The sequence below is a fragment of the Gavia stellata genome, chromosome 6, assembly GCF_030936135.1.
Source record: "Gavia stellata isolate bGavSte3 chromosome 6, bGavSte3.hap2, whole genome shotgun sequence".
Taxonomy (NCBI): Eukaryota; Metazoa; Chordata; class Aves; order Gaviiformes; family Gaviidae; genus Gavia; species Gavia stellata.
In genome coordinates this window covers 48,408,034-48,425,312 of record NC_082599.1, presented here as the reverse complement: position 1 = coordinate 48,425,312, position 17,279 = coordinate 48,408,034, and the positions used below count along the sequence as shown (strand labels likewise).

Genomic DNA, 17,279 nt, shown 5'->3' with positions numbered 1-17,279 from the left:
GTCAGCAATCCCATTTCAGGGGAAATCTCCCTGCTGCTGCTGCTGCAAATGTGGCAGATGAAAAGCACAATGGTGTTTACAGGGACAGCGGGACAGGGATTCAGTACAATGTACGTGTTAAAATACCAGCTGTGTTTTCTACACTGACACCCAGATGATTTCCTACCCTTATACCCACAGGTATCTAGACATATATTACAAATGCATTGGCTGCTCGCACCCTTGCTTGCTCCAGACAGAGTCTCCTGCAGCAAGACGTTACCTGAAGTTAGCAAAACCTAAACTTTTGAGGAGCTGGCAGGGCCACAGCCGAGCCGAGCCGAGCCGAGCCGAGCCGAGCCAGCCTTTTGCTGCCGCAGGGTCTCGAATGCTCCCTCGGCCCTGCTGCAACTTCTGGATTTCTCTGCACTTTGGCTTTACCACCCGGCCAAGGCATGTCGCCCCAAACCCAGCAGATTTTAACTAGGGACAAGAACCCTCATGTCTACCCCTGCTCGGTCGGTTTGACACCACATTATCAACTGCACTTGGTCTGTTGAACAAGGGCCCGTTTCTCTTTGACTGCATAACGTGGTGACAAAGTGAGGCAACTGTGAAGCGAAAGAAAAGGGCAAAACAATCCTTGAGACTTATTGCAGGGGATGGGGGAGTTTTCCTCTGCTTTTCTTTAGCGACTAGTGATCAGGTGGGTAGTTTATAGGTACATAATTAGGACATGTTCATGGTACAGTGGGATCCTTCACTATGCAATGTTAGGTGTAGCTTTTTCTACCTACACACAGGGATGCTTCACAGCCAGGATGCCAGACTTGTTCCAGTGTAGGATTACCATGTGCGCATCTTTGAAGGCATGCCTGTAATGTGCTGATGCTGGGCATTGCCCTAATACGCTGTAGGTTTGTACAGGGGCAGTGGTGAGTCTTTGGCGAGATGGAATACAATCAGAAATCCCTGTCTTCCGCGGGTGCCTAATCCTGGCTCGCCGGGTTTGTGGCTGGAGTTTGTTTCTCTTGTTTTTTAAGTTTGAGAACTGCGAGACTGCCTGCAGTCAGGTCACCATTTCCCAGTTATGTGAAGCCTGGGAATAGCACAGCATCTCATAGCTTTGCAAATATTTTTAGCTAGTTTCTAGGCATTCTGCATTTAGATTACCAAGCAAACTGTGCTGGCTAAATGAGAGGAATCCTCCAGCATTTCTTACACAACATTTTCAGTGTATTTGCTCTGTGTCAAATAAAAGAAAAATCTGCCTTGCAAAAGCAATACCACGTACAGAAAAACAATGTAAAAATATGGACTTTTTTGCAAAGAATTGAATTCAGTTCTCTGTAACCTTGTTCTCTCTTTCCACCTCACTGTTGAAATAGAAGATGAAGGTCCTGATGGGATTGCTTTCACTCTTGGCAAGATCCTCAGGAAGTTTTTACACTATAATCAACCAGTGATTTCCAGGAGGCTGTTTAGTATTTTATCATGAGGACTGCAGATATTATAATGCGTAGCATTTCTCCCATGGTGAAAAGATATATTCCCAAAGTCCCCGTCCATGTCCATACACAGCCACATGTGTGGCTGCCCTGGTCAGCTCGTAGGGAAGCGGTCCATTACTATCTGATTCTGACCAGAAAATCAAATATCTAGAAGAGTCCCTATAACATTACAATTTTCTAATTTTAGGAAGCCTGTGGTGCACATTCACATTTGTGCCTTGGCACAGTAGAAATGCATGTGTGGTACAGGGAGAAAGGAGGGGTGACAATGCCTCTGTGGCCCCCCCATCCCTGGGGGAGCCACGTCTTGGTCTGATTCCAGCCATCATTTAGTAAAGTTGTCAGGTTGCTCTGACTAACTGCACCCACCGGGACACTGCTGGCAGCTGGGAACAGCTGGACCAGATGTGCCACTGCTGTAATTCCTTTTTCTGGTACCAGCCATAGCTCACCTTGAACGAGGCATATGGTTAATGATGCTACGCTAACCCTGTCCTGCCAGAGCTTCCCTTTTACGCAACCAAGCAACAAACCTGAGCAGCCAGTGGCACCGAGCAGCCAGCTGGAGCAGGGATTAAACTCCCTGCTGCCTCACAGCTTGTTCCTGATGAAGTGAGGAGTGAAGGTAGAAAATAATCTCCATGGACTGATGGCCAGAGTTGGGGAGAGGATGTCTGAGGCCTCAAAGGACGGAGCCCATTTCCCTTGCCAAATGACAGGAATAAGGCAATTTGAGAAGCAAAACTGAAAATTGGTCCCACGGTAACAGTTCTTGGTTACTCAAAGAGAGCGCAACAATTTAGGCAAAGTCATTCCATGGTCCATGTTAGCCTCTCCTTGTAATAATGTATTTTTAATCCATCATTTAAGCTTCATTCACCCCTACTATTCCCCTAACACTATTACAGCTTGCAATCTAGCGCTTAACTGGGTAGGACTGAAATGCCATTTTGCTCTGAAACACGGCATTTTCGTTCCTAAGGAGGGGAGAAAAGTCTCAGAGAGGAGATGGGGGTATGAGGAAACTTGATTCAACGACACCAGCAGTCTAAGCACCCAAGATAAATAAAACAGTGTGGAAGTAGGAATGTGGTCAAAGCCACAGCGTTCAATTGGTGGGAGTCCCTAGTCACCAGATTTCAACATTTCTGGTAAATTCAAAGGAGGTTTCTTTTCCTTTGAAGGGGACACTCTACGTGCCTTCTTTGGAGGCTGTTTGCTCTGCAGGAAATAATTCAGGACTCACTGGGCCAGGGTGGAGCAGCTGTGAGTGCAACATGTAGTGTGGTTAGGACAGGAAAAAAAGTCATTCTTGTTCTTGCTTATGTAAAACAGTTTTGGAGCTCAAACTGGAACTTGGCTCTCCTGTTTAAGTCTGAAGAAGGTAACATAAAGAAGTCATGGGGCAACATTACTACCCCAACAGGTTTGCCCATGTCTTGTTTGGCCCTGGATCCCATGGGTGCATCAGGTTTGTTTATCATCCCACTGTAGCCCAGCTTCCCTTCTCTCCTCCTACATAGCTGGCAGACCCTGGTTGGTTTTTACTGGAAGGGGGACACTGAAGGACTCATCCCAGTCAGTGCTCAGGCAGTGCTGGACTCATGCAAAGGATACAAGACTGGCACACGAGCCGTACGGACTGCTTCTGGCAACCGAGCTGGTCCTGTCTGATATGTATTCTAGCCTGGCAGTCTAAAGGAAAGGCGTGACCTAAGTCATTTTACAGTAGGAGAAGAGACGGTCACCGAGCTGGAATGCTCATGGCCAGGCTGAGTGATGTCATGTAGGATGCAAGATGCTGTACCCAACACATGCTGCCTGCACCAAAACCAGCCTTAACCAAAATTCTTCCAGACCAAGTATATTTAGCAGCAGATTGTAAATGACAGTGAAGAAAACAGTCCATCTGACAGGTATTTTGCTTAGAAATACCTTTATTTTATAAAGCCACAGTTCTGTAAAGTTTTACCACACTTATAAAAAAGGGGCTGACAATTCTGAGGGAGAAAAGAAAAGCTGAAAACATTTCTTGTAATTCAGGGTTACACAAAGGTTATATTTATAATATATATATATATTTATAATTTGGAGACAGTAGAGATGAAACTGCAATACGCGGGCACCTGTGGGGTCATATTTCAGAGACTTGCTCATGTCCTACAAACAGCGTTTCTTGACAGAAGGGGTTCACGAGGACCATCCCGCTGTCGCGGTAGTCACCGTTGGCAGGGGAGCGTGGCTCGGAGAGGTGGTCCTAGGAGAAAGAGAGAGAAGCAGGGTGAGGACTTCACACCCTTCACTCTCTGTGACCATGTAGGACACTTCGCTGCCCTGTGCGAATGCATGTGAGGAATGGACTGCTATCTTTATCGCTTCTCCCAGTCCTCCAAAGGGCCTGAATTTTGGGGGCTCTGGCTCACGGACGTCAAAGCTTGGTGAGCCAGTTTTGCCATTCTTCAGGCAGTAGGAGCTGTGAGTGAAGAGCTCCTCTAATAATCAGGCTGATTCTTTCCCAATCTGGGGACCCAGAAGTCAGATGCACTAAACTACAGGTCCCTTAGCAGAATTTGAGCTTTCATGTTTCTTTTTTTCACTTTCATGACACATTGCAACAGTTTCGTGTCTATCAGCTGGGCTTGACTCCTCAAGGATGCATTTTCAGCTGCTTTTTAAGGTCAGAAAACCACATATATGGTTCCAAGCTACACAAGCATGCCCCAGTTCAGTCATGTTCTGATAAGGTTTAAAAGACTCAGATGACAGTTTTTCGAGACCATCCTATATCTGAATAGGCCTATCATTCAATTCTTGGTAAGTCTAGACCAGGTCATGCCTTAGCTTGAGCAGCATGATTGCCAGCAAAGTGGGGTTAATGAAGCGGCTGTGAGTGCTTGTCTAGTCACATCTCAGCGCTTCCTTTCTAAACACATTTTTTTTATTTAATGAGATAAGTTAGTCAGCTAGCTGATCTGAAAGTCACTTTAGCATAAACCCAAACTCTCCACTGTTTCTAGGTTTTACATACCTTTGAACTAAGCTAAATTATTCTTCTCTGAGGCCAGAGAATACGTTTCTATCTGTAGGATCACCTGCCCATATAGGAATAATCCCACTGAAGCAGCCAGATCCCTTAAGGCTGATGAGTATACACCACCACTACACATTGCCATATATTGATGTTTTGATTGCTTATATGCTGGGAACACTCACTCCCTGAAATGGTATTTGAGAAGGTATAGGCAGTTCCTAAAACATAAATGCACAAAATTTCTTTGCATTATTAACTCCCACTACCCCCTTTATATGATGCTGTGTGGGACACGCACAATAGACAGATTAGAAGGACCAACTGTCAGCAACAAGCCAGCCCAAACAGCTCTCCTAAGGAGTCATGGTACGGCTCGACATTGGCTGTAGGCTAAAAAGGAAGAGAAACCTGGGAACAAATTCACCTAGAGGTTAACTCCTGTGACCACACAGCAATACGGAACGTATCTGCAATGGCTGGGAATAGGATGGCAATCTGGTTTTGGTGACATATTTATCCCACCTTATACATGTGTAGGGGTGAGTCCTTCTCAAAAATTGCTTCCCTGAATATGCATAGGGATTTCAAGGCTTTATTAATATGACTTCCTCTCCCCTTCTCCCAGCATGGCTTCAGTTACAGTTTTCAGACACTAGTTCTGCAAGTGAGGTACCTCTGAAGTCTCCAGGGACTGGATCTCTCTCGGTAACTCTACAGCATGCCTGTTGAAGTAGTCCATGGTAATAGCATTATTCCAATAGCTCAGGTTGTTTTCTGGGTTAGATGTCTTTTTCTTCCTCCTCATGCAGCAGACTGTCAGCAGAACTGCTGTCAATAGAAACATGTAAAAAATTTGGTTATTTCCTTTCAATAAGGGCTCATCAGTATCATGGGGTTGTTTTTTACATTACTTAAGGGGAGGGCTGGTGACCTTCATTCATGTGATTCACTCTCAGTCAGATCTAGCTCTCTCCTAACAAACCCCACACAATTAAGTCAGAATCTGGGCCAAGCAGATGAGGCTTTGGGCTTGGCAGAATATGCAGTTTTCACTTTCTTTTTGTTGTGAGTTTATAATCTTCAGGATGTGACTGCCTGGCTAATGAAAAGCTTTGGTGTTATAACTGGTGGTATTTTAATACCTAAGCAGGGATTTATAGACCCTCTAGGGTAGAGGGCATTCCCCAGAGACTGCGAAGGATGCCTCTGCGCAGATCTTTTCTGCTTCTAGCGTGTTCAGACGCTGCAGCGATGAGCACATTAGCAAATGGGCAGTGAAAGACACCTGACCTAGGCTCAAATACCGAATTCATAAACGCATATAGTTGCACGTCTTCAATACCAAAAGCTTCTGCCCTGAAGTGCCACTGATCCCTGCCTCTGTCACCTGCTATTCATAACTTAGATTTTGGGTACTTTGAGACCATGCTCCAAAACATCAGCAACCAGCAAGGGGAACAGATGGGCTCCTGAGCGGGATGAGACAGTGATGAGGTGGTGTAGAGAACCCCTCCAGCACCTATCTCACAAAGCTTATGCTTCCAGGGTAGCATTAACTCCAGAGCTGGGGTTTTCCTGCTTGTCTCTATCAGCTGTATCAGGATGTGGGATCTACTGATAAGCATAATCTTTCCCCGCACTTGCCTCGGCGTTGGTGGTGTCTGAGCCTGGCTTTTTTTCTTATCTGCGGAGCACAGTTAAGCTTGTGCAGTCTGAAATATTTGAGCTTAAAGTAGAGCAGTTAGGCAAGACAAAGTGACCAGCAAGTGAAACCTGTTGATATAATTGTCTGTCTGGTCTCAATGTCACAGGCACCCCCCTGACCGCAGAGATGCCAGGATAATGCTCCCCCAGCGGGAGGGCCGAACACAAAGCTGGTTGAGTGTTATTTTCTGGAACTGCTTTTGGTTTAGTCATCTCTGTTGCAATTCAGATGGGTAATCTTGGCAATTTTGCAAAAGCAAGGCAAACCCACTGTAACGAACTTACTGCTCCCACTAGTCCTGGCTCAGGCAGAAGCTGAGGCGCGTACAAGGGTTTGTTCAGAGGAGTAATGCATAAGTTCTGTGTGCTTTATCTTACACCTGTGGAATTAATTGACCAGTTGTGCTTGTAATCTACCTGATTTATACAGACAGACAGGTAGCTGGACATGTACTTACTTTGATTTGTACCCGTGAAATAGGGAATGCCCTGCTGTAAATTCACTCCATTATTTCTAAACCCCTCGTGGTAGAAAAGAAGAGAGAAAATATTCATGAAGCTGAAAAAAAACATTATTTTCTCAGCTACAGCCAAAATTATTTATTAGAATTACAGCCAAAAGGAAACAAAAGACTGGAGAGAGGTCAAAGCTGCTTTGTATGTTTTGACAAACATTGCAGCTACCCATATGCCGTGGGTCTAATTTCTTATCCCATCTACTCACATAAAATGGTAATACAAAAGTGCAAGGCTAGAACTCTATTTAAAACAAAAGAATAAGCTACTAAGAAAAAAAAATTAATGGGTTTGAGTTCAGGCAGTTTATGTCTCATTCAAAGGGAAAGGTGAGCTTATGCTATAAATCTTCCAAAACTAATGGAAAAACCTCCTGCACTGTTCCTGCATGTTTCAGAAAAGCAGGTCATCATCAAACTTACTATTATCTTTGACTCATATTGCTTCAGTCTTTCTATCACCAATAATTTATATTTGCTGACAGCTCAACAGCATGACTTCTGCTGCTGCGCCCGTAGACAGGCACCCCATGGGGGCCAGCAGAACTGCTCTCTCTGCCCAGGGAAATGCCCATCCTCCTGAAGGGCTGCATATTTGCTCCCTACTTTGCTGCTACCCTCTCCATGTCCCAGCCTAGCCTGCAGGCTCGTTAAGATTGGAAAGTGAAGCAGGACCTACATTTAGTCCTCCCCACTGCTGGCGAGAGCCAACAGACCTTGGAGCTTTTCGGTTACTCCAGGAACAAGTGCTCCCTAAGGCACAGGGCATTTTTGAAGGTGCCTGAGGATATGAGAGTCCCAGTAAAGCCAACTCTATTGCTGTGCAAATATTTTGAAAGCCTGAGGTTTTACAGCTTATAAAATATTGTGGCTGCTGACAGAGAAGTATCGGATTTGGGGTTTAGGGGCTGGAAAGCCGGTGACACTGAGTTGAGAGAGATCTCTGCTTCTTCCAGCAGGAAATGGCCTTGCCATGCGCAGATATGGTTGCTATATAGCAATAATGCTCTCTCCCTTAATTACACTCTTGGCCTCCAACCTTACAGCATGCACAAGCAAATGGATGGAAGGCCATGGAAAATGGGTTCCTGAGCTTCCTTGAATATAACATATTTTGGCAGAAGGCTGTCGACCTAAGCTGCCCAATTCAAAGCAGAGGAGACCTGATTTAAGAAGGAGAAAGAGAACAGCAGGGCTGGAATGGGGCTATTCCTTCTTCATCTCATATTAACTACCCTTTTGGGGCATATTTTAATGAGATTAATGTAGCTAACATGGGACTGCTCACTTCCAGAACAATACTTAAGAACAGGGTACAGCTTTACCGGTATTCTTAGATATCTGTTTGCGCCCATGATTAGAATTACGTGTATTACAGACAAAACTCTTTCCAGACAAACAGTTGCGATGGCCAGCGAGGACATATTAAGTGGATGAAATACATAGAGGGCAGAGATGGTTTGGAAGGGAGAAGTGGCAATTATAACAACAACATAGCTGAAGAGAGAAACAGTAGATGCAATACTCTGCTTATCTTTCCTGGTATATTATGTGATGTCCTCCTAAGGACAAGAAAGTGCTGTTGTTCAGTGCTTCCATGTATCACCTCTGTTTCAGAGATGGCCAGCCCTTTGGGCAGAAAAAGGGCTAAGTCTTCTCTGGTTTTCAAACACCCACCTGGACGCTTTCTGGTAGTCAGAAAAGCTAAACCGACTTTCCCCTTTGCCTGCTCCATGTTAAAGTCAATAGCGAGTGCCACAAGAAGGACACTTCAGCGTTGTCCCTGTGTCAGCCTGAAGCTTTCCGTACAGAGATTACGATACACGTTAGGAAATATTAGGCGTCTTTGCATTTTTGTGGACACTGGAGGTTCAAGGAGTTCAGAAGTATTTCTAACGCGTATTGTTTGACCTGCTGCTAGTCTGGTGGGAGAAAAGTCAACCCATACGTTCCGCTAAGAGCTGCTGACAAGCTCCTGCTCTGACGCTGCCCTCATTCTGGCCCTGAGGCAAATTACGTCTGCATTATCTGTCCTCCCACCCATGAAAACAGGACATAATACATCCCACAAACGGGAGGAATGAGATTCTCACAGATTTACAGGTTTCTAGGCTGGTGGGAATATGTCCATCATCTACTTTTACCTGCACAACACCTGCACGCCAGGAGACTTTCACCTGTTCACTTAACCATAAGCTGTATTTAAGGTATAGCACATCTCATAGGAAAATACCCAGCTTCACTTAAGGAGATGGAGTGACTGGATATCCATCCCGTTCCCACAAAGTTTGTTTCAATACTTAATTTCCACTGTGGGGACACATTTACATTCCCCTTGTTGTCTAAATACCTCCAGCTTTATCCACCACTTCCTCAATCTCCTTTTGCCTTTTTTATTAAAAGCTTCCACTATGCTATCAGAAATGTCCCCCATATATGTGGGCTTCAGCCTCTTCTTGGACTACATGATAACACAAGTGGAGTTATGTTGCATTTCTCAGCTCTTAAATCATTCGCATGGCTCTTTTCTAACCTTCCAATCTTTTTTTAAAAACATAAACCATGAGAATTATACACCATACTCAATACTGACCTCATAGATGCAGGGTAATGAGATCATACAAACTCCCCACGGTTTCCTGGTTGTCTTCTGTCTTTTCTTTCAACTCACTTAAATATTTTACCAATCTTATATAGCTGCATACCCCCTTCCCCCACTCTCCAGCTCCCACGTAAAACACAATGTTAACAGACCTGAACGTTGCAAGCACTGAATATCAGGAGATATTCAGACCGAAGGATGTTAATTTACTTCTCCCTATGCCTGCAGATCATAATATAAACTAAGTTTCTACAGAACCCTTGCCTCAATGACTAAAATAGTGGTTTTTTTCTGTATTTATTTCAATTTCCCTCATTTTCTGGGGCCGTCTGTAGTAGTACAGCCTTAGCTGTAATACAGGTATCACGACGGGTTTGGTTATTGACCACAGCTGTGTACATCTGGAGTCAGGAGGCTCTTCTCCAGCGCAGTCTGAGCTCACACCTGGGGATTAGACTCAGGGCTTGGGATGTCTCTCGCTTCAGACCGGGAAACAAATGTCCATAGGTTTTGCAATGGAGAAAGTGGGTGAGATAATTTTGGAACGCGTCCCAGTGCATGAAATGTGAGCTAAGTGGGGTTAGGTCCAAGGCAATTCTTCATATATTCTTTGAGTTCTGCTGACGCCTGCGTTCAGAGGCTCAGCCTTCCTCTCCCATTTTCCCATGTCAGCAGAACTGACTGACTGAATTGACTTCTGCGCATCTGATTTGCAAGTTTCTGTTCTTCTGTGTTTTATCGTGTCATTCTGTAATTACAGAGACATAAGTACTGGGAGCCCAAGGACTGGGACGGTGGGTTTTAAAATGAGTTCGTACTGTGTCTTGTTCTGCATTGCAGAGACAGGCACCCACACACGTACAAATGCACGTGCACAAAAATGTTCAAGGCTGCCTGAAGGATACTGCAAAAACAACTCAAACTGTGACATGCAGAAAATACTGATAACAGTGTTATATATGACTTCGCTTTTCTGGGAACGCAATGATGCAGGATCCTTCATTTTCACAGCCCTCAAATGGCATTAGCAACACTACCCCCATTATTTATACCACGAAACTGAGGTACCAAAAGGTGAAATTATTTCCCCAGGTTCCCGCAGCAGATGTGGCTCCCGCATTCCTATTCAAAGCATTACTTTTCTGGCTAGCATTTTAAGAGATTTCAGTGGGACTCAGAAACCTATGCATCCTTAAAGAAATATCTACTGTAAGGATGGTGAGGCTAAATCCTATCTCTTATTTCAGGAGGCGAGCTCCTGAGGCCTAGGTCTTCAGGCTAGTGCTATAGCCACTCAGCTGTGCCGCCAGCACGGCTGGCGGGACCTGCCAGTCCCCAGTGGGGCTCAGATGCCAGGGCACAGCGATGCTGAACAAACCCTCTTCTGCTTCCTGCTCTTAGGTGCAAATCCCCATGTCAGGGATGGTCCAGCGAGGAGCCCCGGGAGGGTCTTTCCTCCGTGAGGAGAAGTGCAGCATCCCAGGCACTTCTTCCAGTGGCGACAAGGAGCCAAGGGTTCCTGTGGTCATTCTCTAGCAGCTCACTTCCCCTGCTATGGAAGTTAAAATGTCCACAAGTTTTCATTTAACAGGTGCCTGTCAATAAAAGGTGTGACAGTGATCAGAGTGTGGGGCCCTACTGCGCCACGTGTCAGAGAGGGACAGACGTGTCTCTGCAGCGTCGTGGTGTGTTTTCCCTTCCGAGGATTCCGGGCAGAACAAGCTGTGCCCAGAAGCCCCCTGAGAATGAAGGTTTTTCCAGCTTCCTCACCACCCCTGGCGCAGGGGAAGGATTATGGGGACAGGCACAAGGGCTCAGGGCAGAGGAGAGATGCGCTGGCCACTGCTCAGGGGCACTCCTCATTAGCAGGAGGAGTTAATTAGATTCCTGCAGCTCTGCAGCCCCATGCACAGGCTCAGGTTGCCCCTCCTTACTTCCTTCCACTTCTTTCCAGGGCGCATTGCTAATTTCCCTGCCTCAGGGCTGCCTCTGCCCCTGGTGCAGGGCCTTATCCTTTCTCACAGGTGTCTCAGCAGCAGCTCAGGGTTTGCTGTCCCCCTTGGTGGGTCTGGCCAGCAGCCTTGAAGGTGCCAGCCTGTGCACACAGCCGCCAGCCCACAGCTCCGGGGCAGCAATAACCTCCCAGAATAGGAGTCCTCAGTGACTTTCTCTGTGGCTTGTTCCCTCCTAAGGCAGCTCAGATATTTAAGAGCACGGGGCTGAGTCTTGAAATCCGAGATACCTCCACCTTTCAGCATCCCAAGGCAGGAGCAGGACAGTGTTTTCTCAGTCCATGCCCACAACAGCTGTGAGAACCTCTCACCGAAAACATTTTCACCCCTTGAAGATGAAACGAAATCCAAATGGCTGTACTCTTCGTCCGTCTCTTAGCATCAGCCCCCTCTAGACCAGAAGTGATGAGCAAAAGCCAGCGCAGGGCCTTCTGTCCTCAGCTGCAGGCGCCTGTGCCCGGGAGGTGGCGACAGTCCCCTTCGCACACCGTGCACCCCACATCGCACACTGTACACCGCTCACTGTACACCCCACACTGTACACCATACACCGCACACTGTACACCCCATACCGTACACCATACACCGCACACTGTACACCCCATACCGTACACTGTATCCCACACACCACACACCGTACACCCCATACCGTACACCGCACACCATACACCCGTGCCTGGAGAGACACAGATGGCCGAGGGTCAGGAAATAAAGTGCCCCCCCACGATGAGCAGCGCAGAGGGGAGCCACAACTGATACATGCGCATTAGTGCTTTAGGTTGTTATAACTTATTTTTTCTTCTCCTATAGGAATAACCTATGTCTGTACAACAGCACTTATCATGGCGTAGTTTAAACAGCATAACTTTTGGATGAAAGCAATTCCCTAGGCACTTCAGGCAGATCAGAAAAGTCCCATTTAAATGCCTGCCTACCGTTCATTTCAACTCTGAAATACGTCTGAGGATCCCCAGATTTTGAAAGGAGAGTCTCACTGAAGACCATGCTCAGAAATCTGGTCCTGAAAGCAGGACTTGAGTAGTTGAGTCATTCAAACACTCAGTTGTATTAGAACCGGTATAGATAATTTTCAAAATAACACTTGCCTTTTTAAAAGTGTAGCTTACAAATACAAGAAACAGGACAGGCACAGTCAAATGAACACAGGCTGTTATGGTATATAAGAAGAAAAGTTTAAACACACTATTTAATGAATAGTGGGTTAGAAGTCCTGCTAACAGACTCTTCATCATATTATTAATAATAATAACTATTATTAGTTATTAGCTTATATATGGCACACTGCAGGCAGAGTCATACACCAGTTTACACACTGGTTATGCTTCCTATGCATGTGTTGTATGGTATAATATTTTGTGTTTCATATTTGGATGCTTTCTATCCAGATCAGCTCGCCTTCTGAATACTGGCCCAAAACATAATGCTTGGAAGAATTTATTTGATCCTCTATTTCTACTGATTGATAGACAAGGCGCTGTTCATCAAATCATCAAATATTGCTCCTTCTCATCATGTGCTTGCTATATCCCAGTTTCTCCTCTCTGTCTTTCACAGAAGTATGTATGCACACTTCTGCTTTGGTTTCTCTTTATTTTGATTGTCCATCTTTTAGGTTTAAGCTTTGTTCTCACTTGTAGTTTTAACCACGTTGGCAATAGCAGAACCAATGGTCCCAGAGGTACAAGTCTAACAGATAATGCTGAGCCAATCCAATAATTTGCATCTGCTGAAAGGATTAGTGCGGCTCCCTCTCCAGGTGTGTATTCCTGCAGCCTCATCTGCTCCAGGTCTCCTGCTCATCTGACCCTGCGGGGAGCTGATGCAGCTCACTGGGGGGACAGAAAGTACCAAAGAGCAAAGTGAATATTTTTTAGCAATCTTAAAGTGTCTCAGGGAGGTGTCAGGTCAGGCCCAGGCAAAAGGAGAGGGGCAGGATCAGAGGTGGCTGTACCTCTGAGAGGGCAGGAGAGAGCAGCACTGTCCTTTTTGGCGGGAGTACACTGTGTGCGAGACTGGCTTGGTCAGCTCATCTAGCCTTGTCCTCAGTACAGCTTGTAGCTGTAAATAACAGAATTAATACTCAATACTGTTGGCTGCTACCCTTTTATGTTTTCTCAGGCAGCAAAGGCTGGGAAATGTTTGTTTTTGTTTCACTCCAGACCGATAAGCATAATCACACCCCACAACAGTGAAACCCCAGAGAATATGTTGTCCCACTTTGCTGATATAACCCAGCTAAGCAGGGGACACGCCGGCATCCACTCACAAGCTTTCTCATAATTTCGTATGTGTTTTTTGTAACTGAGTCAAATGACGAGACCCTAAGCCACCTCTGGGAACCCAGCCTGCCCTGGTCCCGCAGGTGGCTGACTGCTGGTGTCCGAAGGCCAGGATTTCAAACTCTTCCTGCTCCCTCGGCAGCCGCAAAGTCAGAATTAAAATGGAGGAAACCAGCACTTTGGTTATTAGACTTTACAATCTGATAGTTCATGAAGTGCCTGCAAGGAAATATTTTAGTCTGCTGGAAAACTGGTGTTGCCTAAAGGTATTAGTCATTATAACTGTCATTAATGCTTTGGGTTAGCAGTGGGCTTTTTAAATCCAATTCCAGGGCAGCATATAGCCGTTCCTACATTAAAGACTTGTACTATTTTTGGTCACCAGCTTAAATGCCTTGAAGTAAAGCTGCTTTGCCTTCTAGAGTTGTTCAGCCTTGTGTTACAACCTCAAATGGAGGGCCCCGAAAGACCAAGTGATTTCTAATAGCAACAGAGCAAGTATGCTTTGAGTGTAAACAATTTAGCCCTGCATTTTGAAGCTAAGCACTTTGGTCAGTGAATGTCATCTCTGTCTAGTGATTGCTTCTCATCCATCCCAAGCCACCCTGCCTCTGTTAGCTCTCCAACTGGTCCTTGAATCATGGGCCGAAATCTGAATTTTAAGGAAAGAGAAAGCAAAATAAGGCGGCAATTAACTTACAACATGAGGATATAGGTACGCTGATAGCCAGAATGATCCAGGCAATGTCCATCTTGCTGAGACAGATGGTTGCTCTGTGCTGGGGTTTGTCCCCCTCGGTGACATGGGAGATGTTTCCTTGCACCCCGGGTTTCCAGGTCCCGGCAGGAACCAGTCTGTTTAGGAAGTTCCCCGTGGCTGTGGAGCCAGCTGTGGAAATGGAGCTGGACAACCTCGTGGCAGGCGCTGCGGAGAGAGCACTGCCCAGCAAGGTCGCGTTAGTCACCGCGCCGTGCTGCGTTGGAGCGGGTCCCTTGGGGTCTCCCGCTGCTGGGGAGGAGATGCCGACGTCAAAACTGGTCTGATCCGAGTGACCCGCTGCTGCTGTTGCAGATCCAGGGCCAGCAAACAGAGGGACATTTGTACTGAGATTCAAGGTCACCCAAGAGTTGTTTTTGCTCAGCATATCCCATACGCCATAGTGGGTGGGTTTAAAAGGCACCGACACTGCTTCAGGATCAGCTGATGGTCCAGCAGTTGTGGTGGCAAAATCTGCCTCCTGCACCACTAGCTTGGCCCCATCCCCTCGCTCTGCTTCCCTAAGGCTTCCCGAGGTGTTGTGGTGGGGAGAAGGGTCTGAGTGTGTAGTTCTTGCCAGCCCCGTGCCATTTGGATCGCTGGATGCTGCGGTCTGGGACTGAAACGGGTGGTCTGTGAAAGGGCTCCTCAGCGTAGGGAAGGGAGAGTGCAGGGTCGTCTTTAGGTAAGGCTCTGAGGACTCTGTGAAGTTGCCTTTGAAAACCTGGAATATTTTCCCCTTGGGGCGAGTCTGTCCCGAGTACAAAGCACTCTGGTTGTATAAATGATACGTTTCCTTTTCGCTGACGCGAGGGCCACTCGCTTGCTTTTGCCTGGGATGGGGCACGGTGCGAGCGGACGTGGGAAGGGGCTCTGCCGCGTGGCGAGGTGTTGTTCCCATGGCTGTGACAGTGGTAGTGTCCATCAGGAAGCCCTGAGAGGAGGAGACAGTGGGAGACAGTACCTGAACAGAAAACACCAGCTCTTCTGTCAGTGCCAAGATCAGTAGAACACCTGGAGGAAAAAACACAGAGAGAGGGTGAGACGCCAGGGAAGGACCAGCAGACAGGGAATGGCAGAGCTTGCATGTCTGGCAGGAAGGAATACCTTCCATGTTCTGCAGAAGGACAGAAGAGTTAGCATTCAACTTTGTCGGCTTCTCTGGGAAAGTAGGAAGAGAAAGGAAAATCCGCAGGGGCTGCGGTGGCCCCGTGGCCATGGGAGTGGCGAAGTGGGAACGGGAAGGTTGCAGGGAATGTCTGTGGCAAAGAGAGAGAGGAGCTTGCAGTATGGAGTCAGGAGAGTGCTTTAAAGTGCCATAGGCAGGTGATTTCACTGTAGAAGCTACAAAGCATCCTACTCTTCAGGGGTAGAAACAAAAGACATTTTTGTTTTTGTTTTGGCCAGGAGGCCTCCAGATGAATGTCTGCATCATTATGGGAAACCTTAGTCCGCTCATTCTTTTGCCTGCAAAATCCTAAATTTGGCTGCCTCCAGTCTTGGATGCCATTAAGCAATCTGTTTTTTGAGAGAGCAGCTGTTTAGCCCTTGCCAAAAAAAAGGTCAAGAAGGGATATCTGATGAGAGGGCTTCCTGGGTTATATATGCTGTCTTTACTTAGCAACTTCAGAAAATCTAGTCACTTATTCTAGAGTATGAGATGTAGAAAATTTCCAAATGTTAAAAATGAAAAAGAAAACATAGCTATGACAGCCATTTTAAAAAGCCACGTGATTATTAGGGGTCTGACTCAATCTAACACAACTGCCCTTCGCGCCCATATACAAATGTTTGGTTGTAACCTGTTCTGTGCTCACATGTGCTGTGGGGTTGGATTGTGTGAAATTTGCCTCCCGCCACCCTCTGTAGTGCACATCATTTCATGAGGTGCCAGATTCACACCGCTGGGAACATCAATTCTTCCATTTATTCCTAGTCCAGATAATGGACGTGGGCAGCTGGAGTAGCATAAGCCTCCCTGGGATGCAGGGCTAATACACCGTGAGTTAGCGTGACCTGCAGGGACCACATCAATCACATGTCACCATTTCCATATGTTGAAGCTGTCTAGTGTAATGTGGATCTCGGCCCACTAGGAAGCACATGGAATAAATCCATTTTGCACAGTCCACTGAGCATCATCAGATGGCACCATTAGCACTGTGCTAGTGTGAATTTCAACCAGGGGTGTCAAGGTGAAAAATGTTGTCACAGTCTTAACAAATCAGGAAGATGAGTTCGTCAAAGCTGCAGGACTCCAGACTGGGTAATGATCACCTTCCAGCCAAGACTGTGGAGTACCTTCCTGCCTCCTTCTCCACCCTTCCCAGGCTTGCCAGCTTTCTCCATGAGCGTTGTTATGCCATTTAGTTCTACCCTACTTGGGAGTATCTGTTACGGGCACCAGCAGAAGAGGAAGACAGGGACTTGGGAAAATGAAAGAAGATCTCTGATTAGGTGTCCACTGTGCTCTAGGGCTCTGTTGCATGTTGGGCAGATGTAAATGGCATGAAATGTGTTTGTTCTGAATCCTGCACATCATTCATGCCCATTTGCATGCAGTGCAATACACATAGCAAAAACTCACCAAAGGAGCAGTACCTATTCCTCTTACCCAGATAAATGCTCTATTTTGATCACTAACCATAATTTCTGAAACAGAACAGCACAGAGCTCTGCAAACAACAAAATTCACCTCATCTTGACCCCAGCAGCCTCCTGTTACTTCACAGAGTACCCAGAAGATGAAAACACTGACTGGATAATGTAGTGAGAGCCAATTACAAGAAATATACTTTCCACTGCCTGATGCTAAAATTAGCTCATTTTTTTTCTATTTCTGAAATGAATATGTCTGTCAAATAAACC

General features: G+C 46.3%; 1 protein-coding gene across 1 annotated transcript; it reads right to left on the bottom strand.

Annotated features, from left to right (window-relative positions):
• Nucleotides 1–3,624: 3,624 nt before the first annotated feature.
• TMEM108 (transmembrane protein 108) lies at nt 3,625–15,630 on the bottom strand. Its single transcript, XM_059819097.1, has 4 exons — nt 15,519–15,630; nt 14,355–15,425; nt 5,195–5,349; nt 3,625–3,747 (listed from the first exon to the last, which is right to left on the bottom strand). The coding sequence occupies exons 1-4, from the start codon at nt 15,628–15,630 to the stop codon at nt 3,625–3,627; spliced, it is 1,461 nt and encodes a 486-aa protein (XP_059675080.1).
• Between the last annotated feature and the right edge of the window lie 1,649 nt (nt 15,631–17,279).